At 37.0% G+C, this 11,516-nt stretch overlaps 1 protein-coding gene across 1 annotated transcript; it reads left to right on the forward strand.

Moving 5' to 3' along the window:
* The first annotated feature begins 308 nt into the window (after positions 1 to 308).
* Positions 309 to 7,129, forward strand: LOC149209332 (fatty acyl-CoA reductase 3-like). The gene is made up of 6 exons (XM_089398582.1): positions 309 to 328; positions 4,067 to 4,285; positions 6,156 to 6,249; positions 6,411 to 6,677; positions 6,781 to 6,858; positions 6,974 to 7,129. The coding sequence occupies exons 1-6, from the start codon at positions 309 to 311 to the stop codon at positions 7,127 to 7,129; spliced, it is 834 nt and encodes a 277-aa protein (XP_089254708.1).
* Positions 7,130 to 11,516: the final 4,387 nt, after the last annotated feature.

Consider the following 11,516-nt stretch of genomic DNA (forward strand, 5'->3'; position numbering starts at 1 on the left):
CTACTGCATATGAGAGATCTGGTCTGGAGTGGGTGAGGTACAATAAGCTCCCCACTAGCTGTCGGTAGAGAGTGCTGTCAACTAATGGAGTGTCACCTCCATCCTCAAGGCGGACCCCAGACAGAAAAGGAGTCGGTGCTGGCTTGCAGTCAGTCATGCGAAATCTCTCGAGGAGATCCCGTGCATACTTAGCCTGAGAGAGTTTGATGCCTGTGGCATCCTGGCTGATCTCAAGACCAAGAAGGAAGTGTAATGGACCCATGTCCGTCATCAAGAACCTATCATGCAAGGCCCTCTTGACTATAGCAATGGTTGAAGCGAGCTGCCGGTGATTAGGATATCATCCACATACAAAACTCAGATAAGAAGAGAATCATGTGTCCTGAGCATGTAAACATTCGGATCAGACTTACATCTTTCAAAGTTTTGTGATAAGAGAAAAGAATCCATCTTCGCATACCAAGCTCTCGGGGCCTGCTTAAGGCCGTAGAGAGATTTCTTCAGTCTGCAGACCAAGGATGAATCCTGAATGAAACCATGTGGTTGCTCCATGTAGATCTCCTCAGATAGGTCTCCGTGAAGAAAGGCATTCTTCACATCCATCTGATGTACTTCCCACCCCTGGGCAGCCGCAATGGCAAGTGTAAGGCATATGGAATCCATCTTTGCTACTGGAGCAAAGGTCTCATCATAATCAATGCCATGCACTTGTTGGAAGCCTTTGGCTACTAGCCTTGCTTTCCGTCTGGTGATTTCCCCATCTACAGCACTCTTGGTCCTGTAGACCCATTTGCATCGGACAAGTTTCCTTCCTAAAGGAAGGGGGACCAGATCCCAAGTCTGGTTCTCGAGGAGGGAGTTATACTTCTCCTCCATGGCGGACTCCCAAGATGGATGCCCAGTAGCCTCAGCATAAGACTGTGGATCAGAAGACTGAACCAAATGAAAATGCCAGGATGGTGATGGTTCAGTGGTAGTGAGGACAAGAGGAGGCTCAATAAACTCTGAGCTAGTCCTCTGCAGATCAGTATTATCCCCCACAAGACCATTTCTAGCAGCTGGGTGGTCTTGTGCATATATCTCACGTAAACTCCTTGTTCTCTGATTTATGACAGGGGAGTATGATTCACTGCTAGAAGCCCGATCTGGGCTTGGATGTGGATCATCATTTGCATGCACTAGATTTGTATTTGAAGACTTTGTCTCTGCATCTGCATGCTCTACCTCGGCATTTGCATGCTCTGTATCTGCATCTGAGTGTACTGAGTCATCATCTCGGACATGAGGTAGATAAAAGGTGTCTGCATGCGGTGATTGAGGTGCATGCGAGAGACTTTCCTCAAATTTGACACTTTGCTCAATGATGAGCTTGTCCGTAGAGGGAATCAGGAGTCGGTATCCCTTCACACCATCAGGGTATCCAACAAAGATTCACTCAATGCTCTGTGGATCAAGAGCTTTCCTCTTTTCAGAGGGGATCCTGGCCCATGCTCGGGAGCCGAAAACACGGAAGTGGGTGACCTCTGGTTTAGTGCCGCTCCAAGCCTCAAAGGGGGTCTGATCCTTGACAGACCTATGAGGAGATCTGTTCTGGATGTAGTTAGCACAATTAAGTGCTTCAACCCATAGCTTATGAGGTAGTGACTTAGCATGCAACATGCAGGAAGCCATCTCTTTGAGAGATCGATTCTTTCTCTCAGCAACTCCATTCTACTGCGGAGTGTATGGAACTGTGTACTGCAACTGTATGCCGGACTGAAGGAAAAGGTTCCAAAGTGCTGTGTTAACATATTCCCCCCCATTGTCTGTATGGAGGGCTTTGATCTTTCTCTCTGACTGTGTCTCAACTAGTGCTTTGAAATCTTCAAAGTGCGCAAAAACTTCAGATTTGGCCCTGAGAAGATACACCCAAGTATACCGTGAGAAATCATCAATAAATGTAAGCACATACCTTGCTTTGTTGATGGAAGGATGAGAAAAAGGCCCCATGAGATCACTATGGATCGGATCTAGAGGAAAGGATGCTCTGTGAGTCTTGCCAGTGTCAAACTTTTCTCTAGGATGTTTGCCAATGACACACCCTTCAAAAACTCCTTTGGAGAAACTGATATTTGGCAAGCCTTCCACCATCTCATTCTTGCTTAGCTGCTGCATATACCTGTAATTTAAGTGACCAAACCTCTCGTGCCAAAGACTACTACTATCATCAGCATGTGTAAGCAATAAGGAGGATTCAGATTCAATAAATTCAGAAAATGTATACAATCTGGCTCCATTGTTTACCTCACCGGTTGTAATTTTGGAGCTGCTATGTAGGTCATATATGTTCACTACATCTGGAGTGAATTCCACTCTCTTTCCGGTGCCAGAATGAGTGATCTAATAAATTGAAAGCAGGTTTACCAAAAGTTTTGGAACATGAAGCACATCTTCAAAGCTTCTGTGTAAAAGTTCCACTCTACCTTTTCTGGTGACCTCAATAGGTGAGTCATCTCCCATGAGGATGGGAGGTCCTTTGCATGCATCCAAAGAGGAATAGACTTCCTTTGCAGCAGCCATATGATGTGATGCACCAGAATCTATAATCCATGCATCAGGAGAAGAATTAATTGCAACTAAAGCATGAAAATTGTTACCTTTCCCATGTGGCGGATCCTCAGTTTTCTTTTTAGCGCCCTGAGGGATGTGGTCCCCAAGGTTGTGCTTCTGAAGGATTTCTGCCATTTGGTCAATTTGTTTCTTCATGCAAGAGGATTCTGGATGGAATCCTCTTTGACAGTAGGTGCATCTGTTTCCTTTCTTCCCTTTCTCATTTCTCGAGCCGGAGGAGTCATTGAAGGGCTTGGTGTACCCTTCCTTCTTTGGATGGGAATGCGCTTTTCCCTTGTCTTTTTGCTGTTGATTTTTTCTGATTTGAATCAGATCTGTGATTTTTATTGTGGCTGCCATCATGCATAGGAAGTGCATGCACTTTTGGAGGTTTGATTTTCCCCATGCCAATGAGTTTATCTTGCTCAAAAATAAGGGACTCCATAAATTCTTTGAGAGAAGGCATAGTGTAGGATTTACCTGTTGCGAGCCTTACTGAATGAAATGTAGACACAAAGACGGAGTATTCCAGTCCGAGCTTTGACATAATAGAGAGAATTTGGCAACTCTCCTCCTTGGATTTGTCAATTCCACAACCCTTGAGTTGCAGCAATAGATCATTATATTTGGTGAAGAAGTCTTGAATTCTGTCATAGTTCCGTGGATCCAATGCCAGCAACTCCACTTCGAATAGATGTCCTTTCATCTCATCCTGTTTCTCGTAGAGTTCTTCAACCTTTTTCCAAATCTCATTTGGAGTATTGCAAGCAGATAGATGAAACCGCAACTCTGGGGAGATGCACGTGCATATGGATCCGTGGGCCTCATCCATGCGGTTGAGGTACTTGGATTTCTCTATGGCTGAAGTGGGTTCCACTTCTGCAGCCATGGTAATCCTGTACAACCCTTTATGAGGAAGGTATCGAGCCATTTGATCCTTCCATTCGTGATAATTGTACGGTGTTAGGATCGATGCTTTGGGAAACTCCATTTTTATGTCGATCTTCGATCTCCAAGCTGTAATACCTGCAAAATAAAGTACTGGTGCACCTTTTATCTAGCAACCTGTGGGCTCTGATACCATGTAAATGTGTTAGAAAACCTGCACAGATGGATCTAGCTAGTAAAGGTTGAACACACAGCTTTGCAGAGCAAAAACACTAAAAGAAAATCGAAAGAACAAAAGAATGATTCATTAGAAAATAGGTTACAAAGCTAATGATATAGCATTACTGGGTGAAGATCCCAAGGTAATGCACCATAGTGGTGATCAATGAGAAGACTCAACACCTACAACAAGTTCGGAGAGAACTAGCCAGTTGCGGAGTGAAAAAATGAGCAAATCAGGGAGTAAATCATGCAGAAGAACTAACCAGTTGCGGAGTTAAAGAAGGAGCAAATCAGGGAGTAAATCATGCAAAAGGAATCTTGCATGTAGTCCCATGCTCTAACTAAGAGTCCACATGTAGGTATGCAGTGGTTCCAACAATTTAATAAGATTAGTTTATTTTACCGCTGGAATTTTCCACACCGCGCGCCACTTATCTGAATTTCATCACTGCCCGGCGCACCCGCTGACCATCCTTCGGCGGAGAGTGCTCCCCGGCGGTGTCAGCGTCATCTCTACTGTCGCGAAACTGCGTGCAATCGAAGCGGCGCCTTTGGAGATGTCGGGGAAGAGTTTCTTTAGTGGCAAGTGCGTCGGACACGTGAGATGTTCATAACACGTGTCCAAGAGGTTCACTTAGAATTCTGGAGTGCTGTTAGAGCTCGTTGAGGCAAGAGGCCGTGTTAAGAGCATTGGATATGTTAGAATGTTCATGTAAGAGAAAGCTCATTTTAAATTTTCGTGGAAAGTCAAAGACGATAACAGTAGAATACATTTCCACGATATGCATTTGGGCATTCGATTTGTTAGAAGGTTCATGTAAGAGAAAGGTCATTTTAAATTTTGGTAGAAAGTCAAAGACGATAACAATAGAATACATTTCCACGATATTTGGTAAAGTGACTCCTCTACACGTGTAGAGATGTTGATCTATGTATATACTCTACACGTCATTAACAAAATTGGATTTTAACGATTGCGTAGGGTGGCATCTGAACTTTTTGAATATACCTATTTCAGCGTCTCCTCTACGACAATCGCATGGACACGTCAAGTCACCCGATCATATGTCTTTCCTGCACCATCCCAGTTTTATGAGCACAACAGACTCGTAGGGTCAAAGGCAATACTAAAATCTCTGGTAACAGCTATGAATACAACTGTTCTTGTTGGTCTGGTCTTAAATTGCATTCAATAAACAAGTAAATTCCATAGAGAGACAAATCAAAGTTTTGGAAACAGCAAAACTGCTCTACGGAGGTGTCAGCGTCACGTCTACTGTCGCGAAACTGTAGGCAATCGAAGCGGCGCCTTTGGAGACGTCGGGGAAGAGTTTCTTTAGTGGCAAGTGCGCTGGACACGTGAGATGTTTATAACACGTGACACGCTCCCTAAACGGTAAACTTATAACACGTGGTATCCTCAAATAGCATTAAGAAAAATTAGAGTGAAAGATTTGAGAAAAAATTAACAACGCACACATAAAGACAACGTACATAGTTCAATGCAGTTGTTATGACCAACGGAGGGAAGCGCAATCATTTCACAAACAAACAAATAGGACCTAAATAAAAAAGGCATGGCAAAAGGAATTCAATATAAAATTGTGTTCGATGCATGGAATAATAAACAACGTACACATCAAGACAGCCTACTTCTTTCGCGTTAATGGACTTTGATGTTGAATTGTAATGATATTTATTTATTGTAATTATGATTTGATTAATTAAATTTATAGAATTGGAATGAAATTTATTTAATGTAGGTATGAAATTATATGTTTATAAAAAATATGGTTGGAATATTTATATTAGGAAGATCTAGAAAAATGAATTGCCTTTTGTGGGTTCAACCGAGCCGTTCAGAATTTAAAGCATTCATCTCGTTTGTTGTTAACCAGATAAAGTGGCTCAAGGCCCATAATACTTTTCAGAGACAAGAAAATGGGATGGACCTCTGGGTTAGAAGTGAACCTAAAAATCCATTGCAATTGTGGGCTAAGCATAAAAGCTTAACGAAAAAGGAGGGTGTGATCCAGATTTTGAGACCCATCCATAAAGCAATTGTCCAGAGAGAAGTAGAATACTTCCTTTCAATCGAAGACCCTGCCATAGCAACAGCGAAACTCCAATGGAAGACTTCCAATCGAAATATCTAGGACAGAAAACTCTTCAATTATAAAAATTTTAAATTAGCTGCCGATCGTCTGGTCACCTATAGTAACCTCATCTTGAGAGAAGACCCACTTTGGCTAGGTTACAGATTTCGAAGCCCCATTATCTGGTATCCTGCAGCAGGATATATAGCTATATAAGAATTGCCTGAGTGGCAGACAGGAGCCATTTTTGAAGTTTTAGCTGCAAATCATGGTTGTAGACCCCTTACTGAAAACCCCTCCAGCCTACTCTCTATCAGTATCATATCATTATTCACATTGATCCTGTGTTTTTTTTACCAGAATATCACGCAGAACTATGGACACCGTTATAATAGGGTACGGAAAAGGACAAATTTCATACTTCTTAGCTGACCCAGAACTCATTTTAGACGTGGTCAGTGACTTCAATTCCCCTATGGTTGTTCCTAAATATATAGATTGCTTAGTATTTAGATTGCTTAGTATATAGATTGCTTAGTATTTACATTTGATTGTTCATAAATACATAGATTGCTTAGTATTTAGATTTGATATTTTTCGTTTGATGATTAACAGATTCCTGCATATATGGTTGTAAACGCAATGATCGTCGCTATGGCCGCACATGCATCCGAGAACGGTCTCTTTGTTTATCACGTCGCATCATCTGTTGCGAATCCATTGCGTAACTCTGTTGCAGCAGACGAGGCATATAAGTATTTTTCGAAGCACCCTTGTGTTGGTAAAGATGGGAACATAATTCATGTAAAACAGCTCCGTTTTCTAAAGAGCATGAGCAGCTTTCGCCAATACATGCATCGACGTTACAAAGCACCCCTAGAGGTAATTAATCTTTAATATATATACCCCTAGAGGTAATTAATCTTTAATAGGTCCTCTGAACTTCAATACGTACGTGACAGCTAGTGGTGGTGTTGAAAAACAGGTATTCAATGTAGTGAACAAGGTCTTGTGTTGCAACTTCACTGAACGTTACAAACAGATGCTTCGAAGATACAACAAAGTCATGTGCTTAGCAGAGTTGTACGAGCCATACGTCTTCTTTAACGGAAGGTTGTGTCGCGCCGCTTAAATATATTTTCTAATACATAATTATTAAGTTATCATTTTTACCATAGCTGACCATGTTTGACATCACAAACACTGAAGGACTCTGGAAAAGGATGTCAGAGGAAGACAAGAAAGCGTTCAACTTCGACGCCAATTGTATTGATTGGGTTCCTTACTTTGCAGATGTTCATATCCCTGGACTAGTTAAATATGTGCTGAAGTAAGAAAGGATGGAGCTGCCAGCCTCCAAATCTAGAAACTGTCTTCTATTTTATGCTATGGCTATGAAGGGGTACGGAGGAGTTTGCTTAAGGAGATCAGAGGAATTTGCTGCTGTACTTAAAATTAACTCAGTGTGCTACCTTGTTGGATATTTCCTAGTGATGCAGCGTTAGAAGTTCCATATAACTTATTCAATGAGCAGCTCTGTCAAAAGTTTTGTTTGTGATGTACGAATCAAAATTCCACTGAAATATGGGAGTGTAATGTTTCTTCCATTATTTATTTTGATTAGACAATCATTATTAATATATTATATGTGCAGTATGATTTATTCATTCATTCATAAAAAAAAATTATGGGATTTTTATGCAATATCAAATATTTTTATTAATATATTATAGGTGCAGTATGATTTATTCATTCATTTATAAAAAAAAATTATGGGTTTTTTTAACGCAATATCAAATATTTTTATTCCATCCTATAATTATTTAATTGTTAGTACATTTATTTTACAAAAGAGGAGAATAAATGTTAAATTATTTTTGATAAAATTATTATTATATGAGTTTATCAATGTCATATCATTGTTTATATTGGTTTTTATTGATTTTGAACATTAAAAATATAAATGATATTAAAATGTTTTATTATGGAAGAGATAGTTTTACGTGGATGTTTATAGTAATGAGTTTTTTTATTATTATTAACTAATTTTATTAAAAACAAAGTAGTTATGACATTTCAAAATTATAACATTTTTAGAGGTATTATTGAAGTTATCATTAGTTTAAGTTTTAATTGAAATTGTAATAGATTATAATTGGAAAATTTTCATAAGAGTAGTTTAGAGTTATGGAAGAGATTACTATCAATATTAAGAAAACAGTGATCATTTTAAAGTGGAAGCCTCAAAACTCTAATCACATAAGAATGCTCCAATGAATGGAAGCTTATATTTTGCTATTATAAAATGATATCTTTTATAATTATAATGGAATAATGCAATTAAGATGAATATCCTAATCCCCTTTATTAAATCATACCCAAGATTATTAAAGCATATTCAAGATTAGATGCAAATTATTTCCAATAAGCTCTTCATATATGTTTTCTTGATTTTTCCATAGATTACTGAGAACATAATAAGAACCGGTTGATTAAAGTTAAAGAAATTTATAACCATGACCAAGTTTATCCATGTCTTGAAGTATTTCATACATTTCTATGGATTATATAGAATTAAGTGAAAAAAACACATATATTGAAAAGGAGAAAAAAAGAGGATATCTACTTGGTGCTACTTAGAGGACGATTCTAAGGATTTCTCTATAAACAATTATTATTTATAAGAACACAACTATTTTCAACTCTAATAGTATTGTGGCTTCTTCATCCACAACCAAATTTTTCATATATTTTATGAATCCACATGATTCTTACTTATGAGCACACCTCTCAAACTACTTCACTCATAGAATTGACACCAACACAAATATTTAGAAGCTCTATCTTATGTATGTACATCATAGGTGCAAGCATTTAAAAGAACACATCTCAAAGGGTGATGGAGCGGCACCATACACCCCATTGTTGTAATAAAGGGAAAAGAAACTATTAAAATTAACAATACAAGTGTGGGTACAACAACCTATGTATATATCTTTCATTTTCTCTTACACAAATTGTCATTTAAAGCCTTTGGTGCTCCATATATAGATGCATTGCTTAGCAAAATTCTAGTTAGCCATTACCAAAAATTTGAGGGATGATTTTAAGGCAACTAGGTTCCCAAGAATATGTTAATGCAACTACGTGTATGCATTCTTAAAAACACATAAGATTTCTTGATCCTATAGCCATAATGCTTCTTATATTGCCATGCAGTATGCCACAAAGTTTACCAAGTAAATTTTTTCAAGACCATAGGTGTTAAAAGCACATGCTTATTCCTATGTTTATTAGTAAAAGGGAATAGTGCAAACAATTTTTACATTGTTATGAAAATGCTCAATGCACCTAATGGAATCATTAATAAGCAGTTGTGAAGGACTAATTTTAATAGGCGATGAAGGAGATTTTGGCTTTTTCATTGTTTGTTTCAAATAAGTTTACTATTTAAACAAAATTATTTTTATATTTCATACACTTTTTTAAAATTAAACAAAATAAAAATATATTGTTTCTCTTTAATTGTAGTACATTAATCAAATTGAGAACACATTCTTTTCAAAAGAAATTATTTAGCTAAATTTAATCAAATTGAGAGCACCCATGTTCTTTTTAAGAGAAATTATTTGGTTAAATTTCAAAAGTTAAAAAAAGGCTATTCTTTTCCATATCGACATTAAAAATAAAAAATTTCCAACTTAATTTATCAAAACAATTTTCATCCTATGTATACTTTTCTCCTAAAAGTAAAATATTTTTAGAAATATATGATTCAATTCTTAACATTTACACCGAATGCATTATTATTTATCTCAAACTGTGTGAAATATTGATTACAAATTAAGATTTATGTAACTAATGGAACTCCAGGGAATACCATAAAATTATATTTGAAATCAAGCTACGTATTTACATCAAAGAAGGGTTTTTGTTCATGTATTTGAATACATGTAGATAGTAGACCATATTGTATTGTAATGGACTATTCTTTTTCCATCACATTTTTGTATGTTCGATCTCCTTCAGAGTCTTATGAATGGAAAAAATTACCTTTATTAGTGTTTTTTCATTCAATTTTAAAGATCCCAAAAAAGATTTAAAAGTGAAATAAAATGTGTGTCTTATTCATGAGGTTTTCAATGCCTTTAAAAGGGGTTAAAAGTATGCTTATATCTTTTTCATAATTTAAAGAGCATGAGAAAAGAAGAAGACGTTAATTTCCATATTTCATCATTGGATGAAGAGGAGAATTTGGAAATAAACTTGACATTTTCATTAGTTTAATGGGAATGAAAATATTAGCAAAAGAAAGTTTCAGATTTTCACTTTTAACAAACATGAAAATATTACCAAAAGAAGGCTCTTTCTTGAGAGACAAGTCACGGGAGAAAATTAAAATAAAAAGTAAAATGGTATATCAAAGTAAGGCCACTCATCGCAATGGCCTCTCCCAAAGGTAATGTTTGGTTGTAATATGGAACCATAACTGATGCAAATTCAAGAGGTCAAGTGTGACTACAATGGTGGTAATTCAGGTTAAAGAAAATAGCAATGAAATAGTATGCAACTAGGTGTTGATAAAAATTATCTATAAGCAACCATCAAGAACCATAAAAGCTAATGGGAACCCCATTTTTGTAGGGTATGACTAGAAATAAGATGAAGAGAGGAATTCCTATCAACTTGATGAAATCATGAGCCTAAAGAGGGTTCTTGGGACTAAAAAGTAATGCATCATGACCAACAAAATGGAAATCAAGTGCTACTCTAAAATATCTGTGAACGATGGACACTATCATGTAAGTTATGATATTGAAAGCCTTCAAATCATAGAACGAAATATACCTAAGTAAGATATTGTAATCCATTTCGACATTAACAAATTCACACGAAGGCGTCATTGAGGGAGTATTACCATACCATGTGCATTCATATTGGGGGATGTATATTGAGGAAAAGATGACATAATATATTGAGCATATAATAGGGGGTAAAGGGTTTTTATATTGGCACATATAAAAAATGGAACTCAAAGTTAATGAAAAAATACAAAGGGGTATAGAAAATGTTAATGAAAAAATGGGTACCTACAATATCTATGGAAAGTAGGGGTTTCCTTAATTGGGAATTTGTATTGAGTTTGTATTGGTAAGGGGTTAAATAATTTGATTTTTATAGGTATTTTCCATTATGTAGTCAAATTAAGGGAATTGTTTAGTATGCCACAAACACACAAGATATATCACAGGTTCATTGAGTGAAGCCCCCATGCAAATTTGACCTTAATTGAAACTTCATTACCTCATAACTCAGTATGAAAAACATGAAATATTCCTTGGTGTTGCAAGATATGTCTATCAAAGGTTCTAAATGTAGTTTTAGAATAAGGCAACAAAGTTGTACTGGATTTTAAAAACAATCATAGGATCTGAGTTTGAAAAAAAAAATTATTATACTAGATACTTGTAAAACAAGAAACATGAGAGAATAAAACTATTAAGAAATTCACTAATGAACCAAGGACTGATCCAGGTGGAACCCTAATCGCCCAAAAATATAATTCCTTGGATCGCAGTAAAACTAGGATCAGATTGAAGATCTCACCACAAGCTTTCTAATAGAACAAATGATGCCTCAATCTGAGTTCGTGTGTGGAACTTACACCCAATTAAGTTTTCTGGTCAAATTGGGAGAAAATGATAAATTTAGCAGAGCACA

The sequence above is a fragment of the Pinus tabuliformis genome, chromosome 1_2 (genome assembly GCF_031772625.1).
Source record: "Pinus tabuliformis cultivar Carrire ecotype Pingquan chromosome 1_2, CPIR1, whole genome shotgun sequence".
Lineage (NCBI taxonomy): Eukaryota > Viridiplantae > Streptophyta > Pinopsida > Pinales > Pinaceae > Pinus > Pinus tabuliformis.